Below are 21476 nucleotides of genomic sequence, written 5' to 3'. Positions count from 1 at the left end.
TTTCTGTAAACCAAAAGGTGCCTATGAAATGATGTGGCAAACATAGCATAAGAATAAATCTGTGGGTACTTTTATACTCTGATCAAAAGCACACAAGGAGTTTAACTAGAGGCCATCTCTTTTGAAGAGCTAAAGCCTCTAGCATATAGAGGGGAAAGAGTTTTTATGCTGATCTATGAACCAATTTATAGTTATATAAGAGTCAATAGGCCGAGCATTATTATGCAGATTTTATTGTTATGCATTCTTTTATTTATTTTCATTTTTATATCCTGCCCCATCACCATAGACTCTGGACTCTTTACAAGGAATTAAAACCAACAATGTTTAAAATTTAACTAGAAGCAACATATTAAATAAAACTGATATGAGAACTAATCTGGGAAGGCCTGTGGGAAGAGATATATCTTTATATCTTTAACTTCCTCTTGAAGGTAGCAATCTGAAATATCAAACACAGAATTCTGCTTTCAGATCAATGTAAGTTCCCTGTGTGTTGTTTCCCTGTAACATCTTGGTAGCCATAGCAAATTCAACAGTGCTGGGTAAACAGCAGGATCCACAGGGGGCTGCAAATGAGCTGCATTTGACTTACTATGCTTAGGTGGTACCACACCTGAGAGAGAGACCCTTCTATTAAGTTTCTTACAAATTAAGCATTTGTAACATAGTTTTTCATGTGAAACTGGTATATGTTGTAATTTTAGCTGTTTGAAAGTGATGTAATAATTACTTATGGATTGGCCTGTATATGTTCTGCAGCTGGAGGATAATAGATATCTCTCCATCACTTTGCATTTTTCCATCATATTTATGTATTTATTAAATTACCATCATGCTCTCGGGCAGCCATTACAGTAAATCACCAATAGGTAATATAAATAAAATAATACAATTAAAATACAAAAGATAAAATAACATGTAAATAATCAACAAAATAAAACTTAAATTGGTAAATTAAAACTGGTGCAAACGGATGCAAAAATAATCTAAGTGGTGCTGTAGGTGCACCAGAAAAGAAAAGTTTTAGTCAGGCACCTAAAATGCAGTAGAGTAGGCACCTGACAGATCTCTGATAGTAATGCATTCCACGCTTGGGGTGCCACCACAGAAAAAGCCCTCCTCCTCACAACCTTCCCCTCACCTCCTTAGCAGGAGGAACCCATAGGAGGGCCTGTATAGATGAGCTTAAATGACAGGCAGGAATAGACTATATGAAGTAAGGAGCTCCCTAAAACAATGTGACCCCAAGCCATTTAGGGCTTTATATGTCATACTCCAAACCTTGAATTCAGCCTGGACTGGAACAGGCAATGAGTGCAACTGATGAAGAAGAGGTGTAATATGTTCTTGAGGACTGGTGCTTTATCACCAACAGCAACTGTTAATGTTCTCAACGTGTGGGTTCCACAGTAGGATCCATTTGAGAAGGACAGACAGACAGACGATACTAGAAAAGAATATTGTGCTACCGTGAGGAGTCATCCTCTGAATATTTGGACAGAAGCTAGGCTGGCTTCTGGGAATACCAACAACTGTGTCCAAAATTCTTAACAAATATAACAAGAGCTTTTGTACCCACTTGACATGTGGGGTATTGAAGGAGGGTGTGATTAGATGACATTTTGTAGATAACATCTGGGACTGTTTGGGAGACACTGAAAGCTGTTTATCAGAAAATTGCACTATCACGGAATTTTCAGTTTTGTTAAAACCAGAAGAATCTACCATCCAGCCCAAACATGTATCCAACACTGAAAGGATTGGCTCTATATGAAGCAATGAAATACCCAGTTAACAGCTACCTTACATGGGTAGTATCAAGTTTCTCTGTTCATTGTCTTAGTGGAAAAGCTTTAAATCAAAACTCGTGCTCATTGAGTGCTACTGAAAATCCCATCCTAAATAAAACGGCAAGTAGAACAGCTAGCATAGTAAAGTTAGTTTATTACTGTGGGCAGAGCATGCTAGACATTAAAGTAACTAAATACCTTTCTTCTTTTCTTCCTACAGAGTCCTGTATATTGGCCTTGCCTGCAATACAGCTCGTTATATTTACATCTCCTATCTGGAAAATGCTTGGACAGTTTTGCCCATGGAAGTACTTCAAGGTAGGAAGACAAAGTGCTTCTGCTTTGGTAGCCATTATTACTATTGCCTGCTCTAATCAAGCCATTGTGTCTCCTGGTTTAAAACAAAACAAGGGATCCCTTTCTTTTCATGCAATTATATTATGGCTGTTGGAGAAAAACTTGTATGACTAGAGGCAGTTTCTGCATTTGACCTGAGATTCTAAGCAAACAACAGATGGATGAAATAACGCCCCATAACCAAATAAAGGGACGGAGAGGTTTGTGCCTACCGCAAATACAGCTTGGCTGTTAGCAAACAGCAGGATACTTCTGTCTGTAAAGCTTTAATCTCTTAAACCTGTTGATTCCTTACTTTCCCAAATGCCTGTTAACACTGGGTCTAAAAACATAAACAGGTAGCTAAACTTTCAGGAATAACTGGTTTTCTTCACTGTTCCTTAATTGTCAGTGTTTTAAAACGAAGGTCAAGTACCAAATACGCTACAGGAAAAAATGACTCTGAAATCCAGGCATGCCTTATCGGTAAGCCATGTTGAGGTGTGCCTGCAGCCTCCTGATTAATGCTGATTAATTAAGGATGAAAAAGTATCAACAGAAGCCTTGAGAATTGAGAAGGAGGAATTACTGTGAATAGGAAATGTTCACTTGCAAATAGAAAATGGAGTGATGGACTGAACTGAATGAGGAGAGGATATCTGTGTTTTTAAGATCTTGGGGCATTTTTCACACACGTAGCATAAATTGCTTTTCATCTACTCTCTCCCCCAATTTCTGTTAACGTGGTTTATGTGGAAGAGAAAAGGTAATGCCATTTAGCATTGATTATGGCTAATGCAGGTTTTTAAACATCTTACTGAAGGAAATGCTGTAGTCTTTGTTTACTGAAAATGGTGAACTCAAGCCTATGAGTCCACACCAAACCCGGTTTTAGCGATCAGAGATAGAAAGCCTATTTCGACTGCCCTGCTGTATTGCTCTTGTACTTCTTGCTGCGGCATCTCCCCTTTGTTTTGCTCCCTTTTGTTTCTCGCTTCTCCATATCCTTGAGGAGAGCTATGAACCAGAGGGCAGCCGTTTTCAGAGGAGTAGCTTTGCCAGTCACGTGAACGCTAGCAGATGCATTGTTAAGTTGTTAATGTGGAGGTTAATGTGGAGTGTAGCCTGTGAATGGTTTCAGTGGGCTCTGAATCACCCTTGGTTCTGAGTTTCCAAAAGGCATTGCACTTTCCAACTTTACTTTGTCACTGTGAAACCGTGAAGTATGCTGCTATATTAGCAAATGAGAGCTAAGAGTCTTAGCCTGATTTTGCACAAGAGGCTCAAACCTTGCTCATGGGCACAGTCGCACTGAATATACATAGCTGTACATACTGTGCCATTGCAAATTGAATGATGCCTTTTAAGTGGGCCAGGAGTAATTCTACCTGTGGAAGGCAAAGGGTGAGTGTGGAGCCTAAGCTTACTTGGAAGGGTATGTGTATTCTGAACTGCTGTGCATGAGATACACTTACAATATTGATAATGTTGGGTGGAATGCTACTAAGGGAAAGGTCATCAAGGAGTGGAAAGAAGTGCATACAATTTAGGACATGGGTAAACAGAAGGTAGATTTCCAGACATTTGGGACATCAGCTCCCAGAAGCCCATGACAGCATGGCCACTGGTCAGGAATTCTGAATAGTGAAGTCCAAAATGTCTGGAGTTTTCCTGGTTTAGGAGATTGAAGTAGTCAAGAAGAAAAGGAGAATGCTGGATCAAACTAGAGCAAGTGTTTGGCTATGGATTCATAGCCACTTGGCTGTGACACTTGCTGGATGACTTCGCACCCATCACTGGCTCTCATTCTAACCTACCTCACAGGTTGGTTGTGAGACTAAAATGGAGAGGAAGGGGTCCTGTAAGTCTCTTTGATTCTTTGCATGAGGAAAAAAGGCTTGATAGAAATGTAGTCTACACTGTCGTCAAGTGTGGTGTTAAATTTGCATTTTGCAACTACTCCCCTACTTTTTACTTACAAGTGTGTGGTGCCCTGATCTGGAACAGAGCCAGTGTGCATGAGGAAGTGACGTTTAAACCTCTCCCAGCTGTCACCTTCTTGATATTTGCCCTCAAGTTTAAAAGGGAAAAATGGGACTGAGAAAGGTGGAACCAGAGGAGTGGGCGAGGAACTCTGCCAATTTCTTTGGCCATCTTTGTCACATAAAGTTCAGGTGTCCTAAATTGCATAGAGTGCCTTTTCCTAGCTCTCTTGACTCGTCTACACTCCTGTCTGGGCAGGAATAGCTTAGTTCCTCATCTAGGCTAGACTACTGTAAAGCCCTTTGTGCAGCGCTGTCCGTGAAGACAGTTTGGAAACTGCAGCTTGTATAAAATGTGGCAGCCAGATCTAGTAACCAGGACCAGACACTTATAACTCCAATTCTGGCCCACTTTCATGGGCTGCCTAACTGCTTCCAAGGATGATTCAAGGTGCTAGTTTTAACCTATAAAGCCCTAAATGATTTGGGGGCACAATAGTTGATGAAGCACCTATCCCAGTACAATACAATATTCAGATACTACTGTCAGTTGGTGAGGCCTTCCTCCAAATACCACCTCCAAGGGAGGCTTGGTTGGTGGCAACAAGGGGGCCTTCTCACTGGTAGCCCCCAAATTATGGAGTGATCTCCCTACTGAAGCTTGCCTGTCACCAACTTTAAGCTCAGTGCCAGGCAAACACTGCCCTCTAATGCTTAAACTTTTAACAGCTCTAAATAGCATGGGGAGCGGGTTGGATATTTTCAGCTGTTTTTAGCAGGCCAAGCTTCATATATGACCCTGCTTAACTGTTGAACTTGTTAAACTTCAGATTTACATTTAAGTGAAATGTTACAGTGATGTTATTGTTATTTATATTGTATTTAATCAGTTGTACATTTGAAGACAGTTCAGAAACTGCAGCTTGATTATTTGGCTTTGGCAAAAATAAATTTAATAATACTTATAATTCATTTATGTATGTATTTTCCTGGATAGTTATTTGATTAGACAGCCAGTGCAGATGAGTTTTTAGCACAGTTGTGTTATGTGTAATATAAATACACAAAACAGTTCAGTTACCTGACATATCTGTAGATTCAGCTTAGAAGGTTATGCAAGCCTTTGTAGGAAAATGCTGTGACAAATTGCAGGCCTTGTACAGTCTGAGATCAATGAATGCTTCAGGGGCATTTTTGAGGTTAGAAACAGAAGAGTTTCAGATGAAACTTCTTGTTCCCCTTATTTAGTATGCTGTGTAAACAGAGACTTCTGGAAGGGAGATGTCCAGAGCTGGAGAAGGGGTGGGGGTTAGTGATTTGGGCTTTTTATCTTTATGGGGGTGGGTGGAAGGGAGGACTGTGTAAGACTGACTATTTAAAAAAAAATCAAAGAGGTCAGTGGCATCTCAAAGGAGTAAGTGAATAGTCCCATAAACTGGAAACAAGTTGTAAGAAAATAAACCAGAGCTTCAAATCAAGCAAAATTAATTTGCTCTTTGTACAATTGCACTTCTTAGAGAGGCAGCGTAGTGTAGGGAAGTAATATTCCATGTCCTGTAACCATAGTTAAGAGAATGTGCAGATACTCCCTGTCCTTCCTATTAACTGTTAGTCCTTAGCTTTGCATGAACTTTAACCAGACCTGACTTTTAAAAAAAACTGAAACCAGACTTTCATGTTAAAGCCTTCTAGGAGCAAACTTTGGTGAGCATTAACCATAATTACCATCAATGCACTCATAACAACAAGCAGTAGTTAAGATGAGGGAATTAATGGACAAAGACACTGCCTTTTCTCTTTAGATTAAAGAGCAGACAGGCTGAAACTTGCACAGAAGTATGTGCAAGTTAACATTCTAAGGGGGCCATCTTCGTTTGCTGAGACAGAAAATAGTCCTACAAGTTCCGCCAAGTCTCAGCCTAACATGTTGACTGAAGTATGTTGGGAGTTACAAGACTGTGCATAGATGTGCCCTTAATCATATAGAGTCGGCAATGATGGCACATCAGAAACAAATATGTAAGTCTTGCTTTATTCAGCAGCTTTACTCATTGAAAACCATTCATTAACTCATGATGTGCTTCACCCCTCAGTTGTGTCTTTCCTTGACTGATGCTAAACTGTGAGGGCAGAACTAAGTTTTTCAGCAAACGGAAGACTGCTGCTGAAAAGGGCAGCCCCTGTCACATGTTCCCCATCCCATAGTATCCAGTGTAACAGCCCTGTGCACCTTGTAGTGCGTTGTTTCTCCCTCGATTCATGGTGTTACTGTCTTTGTCTTGCATGTGTGCACTTAGCAGTTAGCACTCGGAGCCTTCAATTGGGAATATTAGTCTGGTAATAAGTAATACTTATAACTTGAATGTATTATGTACAATTTTCTAGGTTCATGACTTGCTTTAAAAGTGTAAGTTCTGACAGAAGCCAAAATAAACATCTGGTCCCAAGTTTGCTTTGCAAGGTCTAAGTGCTCCCGGTGTTCTTTGTGTCCCTGTGGTGTGCTGTTCCTCTCCTTTTAAAACCAGTGCAGATTTTCCTCACTTGTGCCCATGGAATGAGATCAGTCGCTGTCTAAGAGCCAGCAGTTTCCTTTCAACATTTCCTCCTTTTATTCCTAGGTGCAGTCTGTTCAGTCAGAAGCGATTAGATAAGGCAGCATAATTCAGTGCACATGAAATCCGAATGAAGCCGTCTGTACAATTTGCAGGTGCCCTTGAGCAGGGACCACTTGAAGTGCTGTACTTAGGCCCTTGCTGAGTGATGGCCGCAGCTCGGTGGCGGAGTATGTTCTTTGTGTGCGGAAGCTCCTGTGTTCAGGTCTCCCTGCCCCTTGGAACCTGCGTGAAATTACACCACTGTAATGCTAAGGGCAGGAGTGGGCAGTGTGGACTGCAGTCGTATATGGGGGAAGGGGAGAGGACCTCCTTAGCGACTGTGGTTTAATGGTGGATGAATCAGCCAAAGCTTTATCAGCAGGTTTGTGCAGCGTGCATATTTGTGTAATTTAACTGCTGATTTACCCTCACCTAATGTTGCTGTATAAGCACCCTCACCTAATGTTGCTACATGGCTAACTTGTGTTAAAATGTTTTAATAAATAAATAAAAATAAAAAAATGCTAGGAGATATTTTGCATTTCTGTGTGAAATCACTGTGTTTTTCTTTTTAGCACTATAAATCATATACAACTGAAGCTAACACTGCTCAGCTGAAATTAATAGCTATCCACCAGTGAAAAGGATCTTCTGCAATATTTGGCTTATTTGTTCTGACCCCAAACAACCCATGGTTCATGGAGAATCATGCTAGTTACTTGCTAGCTGCTTATGGTTTATGTAAACAGCTGGTTGGAGGTTTGGGACATGATATGCAGACCAAGATGGAGGGGCTAGCCCAATTTGAACATTTCTGGAGAAATTTTGGATTTTCTGTTTCTAAATTAGAAAACGCTGTATTTTCCCAAAGCAATTTTTAGAAAGGATGGTGATGATGATGATGATAAAATGGTTATTCCTTGTAGCAAGAAAATGGTGGCTGTGTTAGCTGTAAGGTGTGCTATGCTTAACAGAAACAATGTTCTGATTATCACACCTTAGTTAAAGCATCTGAACTGAGCCTTTGGAGGGATTCCAATACAATTTAGATTAAATTACACAAATATAAGCCAGCTGATTAGCAAGATGAATATCTTCATTTAAAGGGTTTTTTTTTAATAGTGGAATAAATTAAGCACATGAGCTTATAAAATGTTTATCCATGTACCGGATTCCTCATGTGGATAAAACAGTAAACGTACATAGACACACATCTCCTCTGTCAGCCATGACATTCCTGAAAGGACATCTTCAAGACTCTGGATCTCATAATGTGTTCCTTCTCTGTAGGTGTGACTCACGCAGCCATATGGGCAGCTTGCATTTCCTATCTAAGTGCTGCCGTCCCTCCAGAGTTAAGAACTTCAGCTCAAGGAATCCTGCAGGGCCTGCACCTCGGCCTGGGAAGAGGATGTGGAGCAATGATTGGTGGAGTGCTGGTCAATTACTTTGGTAAGAGAAATTTAGCAGGTTTTATTCATTTATTTATTCAGAAAATTTCTATGCCGCCCCATTCGCCAAAGCCTCGGGGCAGCTCACAAAACATTAAAATATAATACATTAAAAATATAAAACGAATTACAATATAAAATAAGTCGCCCTGGCCAAAGAATAAAATAAGGAAATAATATTAGCAATTAAAATGACGTTTGAATAAAAAGGTCTTCGCTTGGCGCTGAAAAACAAACAACGACGGCGCCAGGCAGACCTCTCTGGGGAGCACATTCCATAGATGGGGTGCCACCGCAGAGAAAGCCCTCCTCCGAGGTTCCATGCCATTCCATCCTTTTAGGGTGTGCTTTAAATGCCTCCCCGCCTTTCTGCAGTTCAGTTTTGTCACCCACGTCTTACTGTCACTTTTGTTGTAGAACCTGTGCGCTTGTACATATCCTGGACAGAGCAAAGAAGGAGAGCCTGTATCTTTTTTAGCATCCCTTTGCCCATCATCTCTAGGAAAGCCACATTTGTAGTTAGATGTGGAATGGCTGTTGCAGCATGTACATTTGTAAAAGTTACATACTGTGTCAGCTTTGGGAAGTGTCAGCCTATATGATTAAGTATTTTATGTGAGCATAAATTCTGTGATTTGATTCTAAGAACAATGTGAATGGGCACAGTTTTATTATAAATCTAGTCCCACTGAAATTAATGATACAAGTGAATTGTCACTCATTTAAGTCCCATTCGCTTTAGTGAGAAGGAAAATGGCCACCCAAGAAGGAAGGACTCTCTGGAGAAGAGCCTAATGCTGGGAACAATAGATGGCAAAAGAAGAAGGGGACGGCAGAGGATGAGGTGGCTAGATGGAGTCACTGAGGCAGTTGGTGTGAGCTTAAGTGGACTCCGGGGAATGGTAGAGGACAGGGAGGCCTGGAGGAATGTTGTCCATGGGGTCGCAATGGGTCGGACACGACTTCATGACTAACAACAATGCTTTAGTGAGGCTAAAGTGTCAGTAACATTCTCTGGAACCATCCATCCTTTAGACACTTACTTCTACTACTTTTATCATGGTACATAGTCCAAAGCGTTTTTCACTGGCTCAGAACCCTCCAGTAAGTGAATCTAGCTTTACACCATTAAAAAAAATAGGCCTTAAAAAACCCCCCCTTTAACATCTTATACTGAGAGAGACCACAAGTCCATTGCTAATCCATTACCTATCCACTAGATAACGACAAGAAACTGGCTCTCCAAAGTCCAAGAACGCTGTAATCCCATAAAAATGAAGGAAGTACATTTCTTCTATGCATGTGTATGTTTAATGTTCCTTGCTAAAATTGTAGTGCATAAAGTTTTCAATTTTATTTTAAAACCATGCCTGGTCCTGGGACATCCTGTGGCTGTAGGAATTATTAGTGAGATGGTAGTTTATTACAGGGTGGGACAGACTTCAGACTTGCAGAAACTACTTTTTTTACTAGAACCCCAAGATCCACCAACTGGAGCCTCTTGCAAAAGTGACTGGGTTTGTACAGTACATTAAGCCACCAGGAAAGGGGCTACATTTGTCACTTGAATTCCTCATGCTTTGTGTGCATGTGTGTGGCGGGTGTTTATTAACTGGAGCAGTTAGTGGGTCATCTAATCCAATATGCTAAACCATGCTCAAGTCAAACAGCTATAGAACCACTTGGCGAGAGCAGCGAGACAGGCCTGCCACTCTGGCTAAGGGTCTGTAGCCAGTGCCAGCCAGCAAAGTGCCCAAGCCGTCATTGGTTTCTGCCTGCCCTCCTGCCAGTGCCGGGAGGGAGGTATCATTTGTGAGCAACTCAACTTCTTTGACATTGGTAGGGGTGCACAGAAGTGCTTTTGGTCTCATGCCACCTGTCCAAGCCCTGTTCAGGTTCGGGACTGGGGAAGGGGTGCTCCGCTTTGCTCTCTTAGGAGGCGTGAGGCTGAGCACCTGGATCCTTCTCAAAGCCACAGCCAAAGGGACTGCACCAGTGGCAGTAATGCAGAGGCACCTGATCTGTGACGCTTATGCTAAGACTAGCTGGGTGGGCTCCTTTAAATCACCTCTGCTGCCACAGCCAAAAAGCACACGGGGGGAAAGATTCATGGAGGGATGATAGAGTAAGCTTCAGTTGGCTGAAGCGGGCTCCCCTTCCATGCCAGCCCCACATGGCAGCCAGCCAGCAAGGAACAGGAGCCTGCTTGCTGAAGCTGGCGCCTGTCCCCGTTGGCTCTGACTGCCCTCCCTCTGCCAAGGGGGAGGGGGGCAGTTACGCAACCGGTGCTCACCTGAACAATGGCTGTGAACCACGAGGGGAAGGCACTTCCCCTCCTCAGTCTCCCTGGGAGGAGGCTGGAGGGAAGTGGCTCCCACCAGCTCTCATGGAGAATGTGATGGCGGGTGGTGGGAGAGGAAGCGCCTTCTCTGTGGCCTGCCCACCTGCCCTCGTGGCCACCACGGCATCACTCGGCTGGGCTTGGCTCAGCTCGAGCCCCTTGCAAGCCTAGCATTAGGCAGCCTGTGCCCCCACCCCACAACTCTGTCTTCCCTGCCCCATGCACCTGCTGGTGCCCCACTTCCCTTAGTGCTTCAATGGTGGGTTGTCATGCTGTGCAGACCTGGAGTGGGTTTTGCAGGTTGGCTGATTCTGGGGTCGTAAGCCAACCTGGCGAGTTCCAACCTGTCCTTGGGGTTGTCACAATAGAGATAGGTTGTTGATCGGTCAAGCTCAGCCGCTACTTGCCTTTCTTGCCAAGCAGCTAATGGGCAGCTGCCTTTGCCAAAAGTGCTCAAGTGGCCCTTAAGGGCGGCCGATAAAGGCCCCTTCCTCACACTGTTGTGAGCTTTTGTGGGCTCACCATCCCTTTCAGAGCTATTTTTAAATCATCCAGGGGAGATCATGAAAACCGCTGCCAAGAGGCGCCCCTCCCAGGACCTCCTGCAGTACCTTGGAGGGGCTGCCCATGGTTGCCCGCTTTTTTTGTTCATGCCAATTTAGTAGGATGGGTTAAAAATCAGCATAGTGTTGCGCACAGTATTATATTGTTATTTTAAAGCGGTGAAGATGAACAGCCCCTTCAGGATCCTGCAGTAGCTGCTTGGAAGGGCACCTTCTCCATGCTACGTGGGGATTGCAAAGTCAGTTTTAAGGGAAAGGTCAAGCCACAGTGCACTGAAAACAGCTTCTGGCAGTGCTGGGGAGGGGGAGCAGCTTCAGTGCTCCAGCAGTACCTGTGGGAGGACTCAAGGGGGAAAGGATGAAGAGGAAGTGAGCAAGGATCCACCATGTGCCCGGTGGTCTCTCAGGCACATTGTGGGCTCCTGGATGGTCAACCACACACTGCGTGCTTGTTGTGCAGTGTGGGTTATTGTATCATCTGAACCCACCTGTGTATTTAGACTGTCTGGGTAAATGAAATCTCCTTTCTGCTCACCCCAATAGCATGAATTTTCTTGGAGACAGAGGGAATGTTTGTAGATTCAAAGATCAAAAAGCTAATTTTATATTCTTGCTCTTGAGTCTACATAAGATGTCGGGTATTTTTGTCAGAAGGAAAAGGGAAATCTGTTCTAGCCATAAAATCCAAGGGGGACTGAACACTTGGCATTAAAGTGATTCATGCACGCATTGTTCTATGGGGAGTATTTTTCCCCTCTTAAACTTTTCATTATAATTCCATTTATATGCAAAAATAGACATAGTGTGCAAATTGCATTACACCTGTCCTTAAGGATGTATCAAGAAGTATTAAAAAGTCACGCCTGTATTAAGCCAATTACAATCCCACTCATAAACGTACCATGTTCCACAAGATTATGCTAGCTATTCGGTATTTATATTTGAAAACATTATTGAACAAGGAAACCAGATTTGTTTGGATGCTTACAACATTCCCATGCCTTTTGAACCAACTGGGTGGCACAGTGCAGGCTTGCAATGCTGCCTCTCCCTGTGGTTCCGGCAATTGTCATCATGCACTGCAGTTCTTCTCCTTGGGTGGAAACCACCCAGACTACATCAAAAGCCGGTGCATGTACCTGGATCAGCAGGCAGAGCTATTTCCACGCGGCTGTGTCTCATTTTTGGACCATTCAGGCTGCAACCTTGTGCACATGCTTTCCTGCGCACAGATGCCATTGATGGCAGTGCAGCTTCTTCTCCGAATAAACATGCCTGGGATTGCATTGTGCGCCACTCTTTGTGCAGTGGAACTGCAGCTCACCCTTCCTGCTTCTCTTGACAGGGGCTGCTTCAACATTCCGGGGGATAGGAATGGCGTGTCTCGTGATTCTCTTGCTCTTCGCTTTAATCCAGTGGTTGGCAGTTCCTGATGAGAAGGAGGGTAAAGTTATTTATTTATTACATTTCTGCACCACCCATCAGTCAAAAGGCTCCCTGGGCAGTTCACCAAATCAAAAGGTAATTAATATAAGACAGTCATGAAATCACAATAAAACAAGGATCCACCCACCTCAATCTATTTAATAATAAATAGATTATTCCCATGTATTCAGTCTCACCTGGCAACTCTTTTCTTCTTGCCTTATTGCCAGTGGTGCAGTGAAAGGGATGCAGAGCACCTGCTCTGTATGCAGGAGGTACCTGCATAATTTAATCCCTGATCTTTCCAGGTAGGGCTGTCCAAACTCCTGCCCAGAATCTTGGAAAGTCAGTGCCAACAGTTCTGGGCTAGACAGACCCATGGTCTGAGTATAAGGCAGCTACCTACATTCCTAGGTAATTTTAATCTCTGGACGTAATGATCGTACCAGGTGGGGACTTTAGATGGCCACTTCTGTTAACTTCAGTTCTGAAACATGGAACTGACATTTCTCTTCTTTCCCAGCCCCCAGTCACCATCCCATGCTTTCCAACAGCTTCTATGTTCCTGGTATGTTAGAGGAAAGAAATCTGTGGCCAGTCCTGATTTTTGAGAAGAAATCCCCCGAACATGTACAGTGCTGCAGTTCAAACTCACTTAAATTAAGTACCACCATGACTGGGAGTTGGCCTCTGCTGTCCTGATTGGAGTAAAGCACCCGTTTGTGGTGGAAAGGGATCCATTTTTTAAAGCAAAAACACCATCATTAGTATCGAGAACTATGTATGGGCCCAGCTGGCTGTATCTTGACCATTACCATGCTTTTAAGAGATGATGGAAAAGATGCTGCAGCAGCAGTATCAGCACTGAAAGGTCCATGCCAGCCTGGGTGTCACTGGCCCTGTGCTTTCCGTTCCGTGGCTACTCATTTGAAGAGGGAGAGACTGTGGGGCCCTGTGATCCACTCCTAGTTGCACTGCTCGTGAGAAGCTCTTAACTTGCCCATTTGTGTTAATTTGGCTTCAGTGATCATTCACCAGACTAGTAAGTTTAATGCTTTTAAAGACTCCGCTCATTCTTGTATATTATTTTGCTTAGAGCATAATTTGCTCCTTCAGCACACAGGGTATTCTTTAATAATCTTGAAATAAGGTATTGTTGATAGGAAACCTATTTCTTCTGTGTTGGAGATAAACTGATTGTGGAAAGAAGCATTGGCCACCTGGCCCTGAGGCAAGATTTTGATGCCAAGGAGCCGTTGTAACCAAAGACTTCCTTTAAAATAAGTGTTGATTGATAATTATTTTTTTCTTGTTTTATGCATATTTCAAAGAAACTTTAAAAAAGACAATTAGGTTCCTGATTAACTGAGCTGCAGAAAGCTCTTTCTCTGATTAATTATTCTGAGCCATTGAGATTCATAATCTTTTTATCTTCTGTCTTGTGGAGTATTATGAGTTTTTGTTCTGATTTGATTTGTTGCCATCTCTTGCTATCCTCTTCTTAGAGAATTGGATTGGGCATAATTTTGATTCCTGCATTTGTTTTGTATGTTGTTAGACACTTTGGACTTCCTTTTGGAAGGAAAAGCAGGGTATAAACATTTCGCAACAGGACAGCATATAAATATTTTAAATAAACAAACAAACATGACAAAGGGATGACATCAGTTGAGAGAAGACAGCAGAAATAGCTTTCTGTCTCTGTCTCGCTCTTGCTCCCTGAGGCCTACCATTGCTACAATGGGTTACCAGAATTGCAGCAGTGAGACAGGGATTCTCCCCAAGTGCTAGCACCATGCTGTACCAGGAGGCTGGGCTTGTTCTCAGCATCCAGTGCTGCTCTGGAACCGCTGCACCAGAGGATGCATAAAATAGATGGCTCCGTTCTGAATTCCCCAGCGGTAAATTTTCTGAAAATGACTATCGCTGTTGTTTCAAACTTCAGAAAAGACGATGCTGGCAGAAAGGATTCCCGTGCCTTCTAGTCCTGTGCCCATAGCCACAATCGACCTTGTCCAGCAACAGACAGAAGACATCATGCCTCGACCCGAGCCCAGGCTTCCTCCCAAGAAAACAAAGCACCAAGAGGAGCAAGAAGATGTGAACAAACCTGCCTGGGGAGTCAGTTCTTCTCCATGGGTTACTCTGGCCTACGCACTCTATCAAATAAAGGAGATGATTCACCTCTCCAAAAGTAATCAGACACTGGAGAACCAGCCTTTGCAGGTAACACAGTCTTTGGTGCCTAAAAGGTATTTCTAGGAGAGAAGTGGATAAGCACTTGTTACAGAAAGTTTTAGGGTTCCATTTCTACAATAAATCCAGAACATAATTTTAGTACCTGGCATCCCTTTTTCCATCTGAACACTCAGTGCAAGTGCTGTTATACCAGTAGCAACAACCAAAGGTAGAACAAGTTTAGTTGTATGTACATGTTACGCTGTTGGAGATGGGTTCAACCATTGGTGGTTTGCATTTGAATGTCACAGAAATAAGGCAAACCACATTTCCCAAAACCACGGGTGGCTCAAATCATTTCCAAGCCGGTCACCCTTATCTGACGCATGGACACAGGACATTCTTTCCCAACTCAGACTTTGATCTGATCTGGAGAGAACTTGAGGGGCTTGAATATGAGCTCATGACCCACAAAAGTATCTCTCTAGGCTACAGCCCACAACAGTTGTGAACGTATCCAATTGCAATTGCAATCAGAAGTGTGTAAATATATGGAATTTATTTCTTAGTGTGTTGCTTAAGGACTGGCAAGAGAGAGCTCGGCTTTACACAGTCCTAAAGTGCATAGTGTACCAAATGTGTTTACCACAAAAATGGTGGTCTTTACTTCTGAAGATTTTCTGAAAGTGATAGACAAATTCATGGAGGTTAAGAGATCAGTCACAGGGAGTTAGCCCTGACTGCTGTATTTAGCTTCCATACTTGGGGCTATTCTGTCTCTGGTGACGAGATGCTGGGGACAAGCCACAGGAGAGGACCATCTCCATCTTGCTGTTTTGGGGCTTCCCAGAAATAGCTGATAGCCAGTGTTAGGATGCTCGTGTGGATGGGTCCTTGGTCTGCTCTATCACAGCCATTTTCCCACGTTTCTTAGATGGCTCACATGTCGTCTTTCACATACATGTCTTCTTCCTTCACTGCATCTTTCCAATAATGCTGAACATGCTTACTAAGGATGGCTGCTTAATGAGGAATAGGTCAAAACTAGACTGATTTCCAATATCCACATCATGCATTAATTCTAGTGAATTTGCTTCAAGTTTGATGTGTTCAGTATGTACTGAATTGTGTTCTGATATAAAATTGTTCACGTATTTTAACAGAGGAAGTTATTTCGTTAAAAAGCCGTTTCCGTCAGCAGAATGGCACATGAATGTAAGATTCTCTTTCCCCCTCTGCAGCCCTGCCACACTTTCACAATCTGTGGTCATGGTTTGGGGACCCTTCAGGGCAGGATGGGAGAGCAGAGCGGTTGTGAGGAGCTCAGGGTTCTGCATCTCAAGTGGGAGTCCAGCCATGGAGTGCTGCATGTGGCCCATATGCTGAACACAAGCAATTAACTGCACATCTTGCTAATTAGTGTGGCTTAAGCTGTTTATATATGGATATATTTACCGACTCTGTTGAGAGACCCAGTTACCATGCTTTAAGGGGTTACAAGAATACAAAATGGGTTTGTCCATCTGCTGTTGACTTGGGAAGTCATTCACAAACTGCATTCTTTAGGCAGAGGGTGGGAAGAAACACACCCTACATTATGTGTGGATCACCACATAAAAATGTTGCTCTCTGAACATGTATCCAGGATTGGTCTTGGCATCCACTATATGTATACAGTGGCAGGCACGTACTTGCTGCACATGCTGGAAGCAGTCCTGAGATCTGCCCGGATGGTATACAACAGCTCCTTGTGTCAGGTTTTAATCCCACTTGGGTTCTTTGTTTCCTGAGCCGTTCCTGATACAGAGCCAGAAGAGAACCAAAGTAACAGTTAACAGAACTCAGGCTGCATTTAGTGAGAAAGTCCTAGCAGGTAAAAATTAAGGATGCCCTATACTATAGTCTAGGCTTAGGATATCTTGATGATATCCTCGTTGTCGACGGATCATGAGGCTTAATTGACCAGTGAGTTAAGTAGCATAAATGCACATGCAAGTACATCTGAACTCTTGTTCTTTGGCAACACATTCATCTTTCGCAGCAGATTCCATCTTAATCAAGGCATTGTTTCTTCTCAAAGAAGCTTCTCTTTGTAAGATACCACCTACCACTTGCAATTGTTGATGTGCTTGTATTTTAAAAATAGTTTGGGGTACGCTGTGTGTCGCTTGTTCCCCCCCCCCAATCTCTTTCCCATATTATCAGGGGCATCCTACTAATGAGCTCATCCAACTGGATTGTTGAGAGTTTTGTAGCCCTTCTTTGGACACAAAGAGTAGCCAGATTCCCATGTGATTTTATATGGTGGTTCAGCATCAACAACAAAAGGGATGGTTTATATTTTGGTAAGATGGTGGGAGGCTGTTAACACCTGGGGAATGTGTGTAATTGAGGTTGTGCTCTTGGTCAGCATATGTTTGGAAGTGTTCGTTCTGCTAACTGTAGTTCTTTAATGTGACTTTGACATTAAGCGACATTTGCATGACCCACTGTTTATCAGCTAGAATCCCCACCCCACCCCACCCCACCCCAAATTACCCATCTTTTTGGAATCATCTGGTTGATACTGCTGTTTGGTTGAATTGGTATGTGCTTAGAGGAATTGGTATGCTGTGAAACAAGCTAGGCAAACACTGGACAGTAGTCTTGAAAATAATGCTACTGATAATTATCTCACTATATTAATACTTTTGCATGAGTGCAACTGATCCATTCCTTTCAAACTCTTCCTGGGAATTAGAATGTCCTCCAATACTTTGCTTTAGCAGGCGATGCCACTGCAAAAGCTAGGAAGGGATATGGTCTTTTTGCAGCCATAGAGCCTAATTTAACAAGAAGATCTGCACAAACAAACCTGCTTTCTTTTGCAGCTTGTCATATTCATAGCATATGTATGTCCAAATTAGGCTGCAATGAAGTTGTCATAGTCTGTGGGGTTTGTTTAGTGTTTGGATTTTAGGAGCACAGTTAACTTTGTTTTTTAAATGTGTATTTGCATATTCTGGAGAAGATTGTTTTAAAAATATTCCCTTGGTGGTTCTAAGTGTGCCAGCTGCACCCTCTTTATGGTTATTAAGGAAGAAAGGCCGGCTGCTTAGTCAGTCTGCTAAAATATTCATAGCTCTTCTCCAGAAAAAGCTAACTGCTGACATCTCTGTGTGACTGATGCAAAGTATTATGTAGAAAGTATGTCAAGGAAAATAGGGGCAGCTCCATTAAAAAGGGGCATGATCTGTGTTAACAAACCATAGGAATATTCTGTTCCTTACACATGTAAATTTATTTTAAAAAATATTTAAAATACAATAAGCTTTTTTCCTACATGCTTCTTGGGGAAGAGCAGTTAGGAAAAGATAAGGAAGGTAAGTTTCGTCATCTTGTTGTCCAGCATATGATGGCTCACTTATGGCTTCTCTGCTTGTGTGCTGTGCTGTGTATATGATTTTTGTTGCTGTCATTAATGAGGAAGCTGCCTGGCTTACCTGCAATGACGGAATGGCTACATTTTGCTGGACAGTCAGTCGGTAAGCATACAATTTTTTGACGTGCAACATTTTTCTCTTTCCTAGAAAGCAGACAGTAGCCCTGGCTCTGCACTAGGCAGCCCTCTGGATCAAAGAAAGAGCGATGAGCCTCGGGAACCGTCGCTACCTACATCAACCCTTGAAACCCACCCAACCCCAGGTGACCCCATTCCTTCAGATAGTAGCGTTCAGCCTCCTGAGGCAGGGCGTGAATAGGACTTTGCTGCATCCACCTTGCTGCATTGGATTCTACTCTTGCGGTTATAGAACGCTGAAATGGAAGCTTGAAGCTGCAGCTCACTTCACCTGAGGCAACAGTAACCTGATGCAGCACGTGCTGTTAAAATATTTAGGGCCATGTCTGTGGTGAAACCCATCCAGCAGGCCTGTCACAAGAAGGACTTGAAGACTTCAGGAAGGCTGGGCAGAAAAGGCTGGGTTAACAGTAACTTGCAAAGCAGCTCAACATGAACGCTTTTTCAACCTGCGTGGAAAGGAAGGTTGGGGTCTGTGTGTGTGTAAACAAACACACCCACCTTGGTGGTCTTAATTGGTTTTGAAATTGTTTTCACAAAAAGGAAATGCTTCCTTCAGTTTCTGAAGAGAAATGTTGCATTTCCTCCTGCGTGATCTAGTTAAACATTTTAATTAATTATTGGGGGAAGGGAAGAGGAGGGGAGAGCTCATAACTATTTTTCTTCATCTGTATTAATTTATTAGGGGGCATATTGGCTCCCCAAGTTGGATAAACTACTGAAATATCTGAGAAAATATATTAGTGAAATAGTTAGAATGAAGGAAGAGCGTAGAATTCTGTCTTTTGTAAAGACCTTTTAGACACTTTGAATAGCTTTTGGCCAGTAGAGTTCCAGGTTAAACATCTGCTAGAAACTTTCTCACTGATGCAGTTGCTGTCAACTCCTCTGTGCCCAGGCTGCATGGAATCAATAAGGGCATTTTAGAAAGAATCAGACTATCACTAAATTCAGCTGCCTGTAGCCTTTCGTTTATGAAGGTGTAGGGGGACAGGTGGGGGTTAGCTTGGTGTTGTGCTTCAAGACCTGAACTGCAGTTGTTCAGTTCAAGAGCACCTATGGTTTTATGCGGGGCAGTTGCCCTAATGCAACAATTAGGGTTCACCCACTAAAATAATAGATGTATGGAGATCTTCCTTGTGGATCTTGTGATGGGTGCTACACCACCCATAAAGGGATGCATGCAGCCCAAACCAGTGAGTGCTGACCTTTTGTGGTGGGGGAGAAGGGACCCTTGGACTATTCAGTGGCAGATGTGTGGACCAGCTGCTGCTCAAGAACCTCTCTGGATCAGGGCCAGTATTTCATGAAAGCATAAAATTGTGTTTAAAAAAACAAGAGGGTGGAGCTGTTACTATCTTTCCATTTAAAGTGCCTGGGGGCTAGAAAGCAGATGGATATAAATCATAACTCTAGGTTAGGAAAGAAGAATCTTGTCAATGTAAAAGCAGCTGGAATGAGACAGCTGTCACATGTAATGAAACATGGATACACTGTGTCTGGGGTCATGCTTTACACTTAGGTTGTTTGTCAGAAGAGTGGCAATTTGGATTTTTTTATTTTTGGTCTTTTCATATTTTTCCAAAATTAGAACCCAACTCTCCTACACCTCTGTCTTTATAGCTGAGAGAGACCACCTTAAGCTCCATATGTAAAGTTCTCAGGGCCAGAGAGTGTCTAAAACTGTCTTCTCATTAGCTGTTTCTTATTAAAGGGCATGTGGCCTTTTTAATGGAAGCTGATGTGGAACCAAACTAGCAGACAAGTGGCTGGGTTTCGCTCCAGCACTTCTGTCCATCAGGAAAGCTGCTGGGTGGACTAGGCCCCATTTTGGTACATTGCCGCCCAGACTGGCTGCTGGGGAAAAAAGCAACTGACTCATCCCATGCAGTCAGGGCAGGAGGCAGCAGAGGGAGTCTGCCTCGTTTTGAATGCAGTGCATGTGACAGAACACCCGAGACAGGCTGTGAAGACGGAAAAGAGGGAAACTGCTGGAAAGAGGGCCCGTGTCCCTGAGGGTTATTCTCATTACATATGCCCTAAGGGACCATAACAGGATCAGTCTGTAGACACCTGGGACCAAACAGCAGAAAGTACTCACTAGCTATTTTTTTGCACTTCAACTTAAATGTACTGTACTGTAAATTTCTCATGACTTGTTTAAGTGTCCTTTTAAAAACAAATCAGAAATGTAGGTATTTATTATATGTTTATATCTAGAAGAGAGGGTAAGAAATAAAAGAACCAAGCAGGTAGCTGGCTCAAAATGGTTATTTAAAAAAATTCAAGGAAATATTCAAACCCTCTTCAGGTTAATAATCTGTAGTGTCCACATGGCAAAAGTTGTGATAATACCTTTTAATGTTCAGCACCTGACTTGTAAGGCATCAAGCATATATGTCATGTTTACACTCCTGTCTTGCCTGTTGAACTTGCTCCATTATTATACAGGGGCAATGGGACTGTAACACTGGCTTTCATAGTTGTGAAACTGTTAAAATGTAATGAGAGAAATAAAACTTCACTGCATATGTATGCAAAGAACTTTGCCATTGCTCATTTATGTACTGGTTTAAGACTGTTTGCTTTTAAAGCAAGTGAAAAACTGATAAAATGGCCTTCGCTTGCCATTGCAGACCACAGCACCTCATCAGTGCCAGCCCATCTTAGACACAGCTGCTGTTTGCAAGGCTGCTCTCCAAGGGCAGCTCCACGGCCATGTCCTCTCTTCCAAGCTTGGATGCCTGCCTCTCCAAGCAGGAGCAGCACAGGGCCTCTGTGCCTCCCAGGAGCTTGTCTTCCCACAACCAGAATCAGAGTGCTGAGCAGCAGGGACCTATGGGCTCAACTAGGTTTGGGCAGCCATTTTGGACTTGTGAGCACCTCATAAAATTATCCTGGATGCCACGACAACATGGCTGCCCTGGAAGGCATGGCTAATCACAAACACTGAATAGACTGTCCAAAAGATTGAGCACAAGGCAAAGGTGGGGGTTGAGCCCCAATATACATCACTCTTTAGACCCCATGGTTCAGAGTCCTTTTTTTGGTTTACCTTCTGAATCTGGGGGTGCTGCAGAGGAGAGCATCGGCCTGTGGCGACGCACTGCTGTTCCCCAGCAAAGTTGCTGAGCTCCAGGTGTGGCCCAGAAGCTTTCATGAGAAATGATGCCAGTGTGCTCTGGCCTAGTTTACACATGTCAGGCTCACTGTGGGTTATTTAACACACTGTGACACACTAGGCATACCTCTGA

The 21476-nt window shown here is 43.1% G+C and overlaps 1 protein-coding gene across 2 annotated transcripts in view; it reads left to right on the top strand.

The window, feature by feature from the left end:
- MFSD6 (major facilitator superfamily domain containing 6) overlaps nt 1-20756 on the top strand; it is a 45478-nt gene extending 24722 nt beyond the window's left edge. For both annotated transcript variants that reach the window (XM_044427136.1, XM_044427137.1), the window contains 5 exons: nt 2014-2111; nt 7996-8157; nt 12406-12504; nt 14431-14711; nt 18233-20756. In XM_044427136.1, coding sequence (XP_044283071.1) covers nt 2014-2111; nt 7996-8157; nt 12406-12504; nt 14431-14711; nt 18233-18403 — 811 coding nt within the window. In that variant the 3' untranslated portion in view covers nt 18404-20756. The remainder of the gene's footprint in view (nt 1-2013; nt 2112-7995; nt 8158-12405; nt 12505-14430; nt 14712-18232) is intronic.
- Nucleotides 20757-21476: the final 720 nt, after the last annotated feature.

This window comes from Varanus komodoensis, unplaced genomic scaffold (assembly GCF_004798865.1).
Source record: "Varanus komodoensis strain SLA01 unplaced genomic scaffold, ASM479886v1 scaffold18_1, whole genome shotgun sequence".
NCBI lineage: Eukaryota > Metazoa > Chordata > Lepidosauria > Squamata > Varanidae > Varanus > Varanus komodoensis.
The sequence above is the reverse complement of the archived record's forward strand: the minus strand, read 5'-3'. Positions and strand labels throughout refer to the sequence as shown.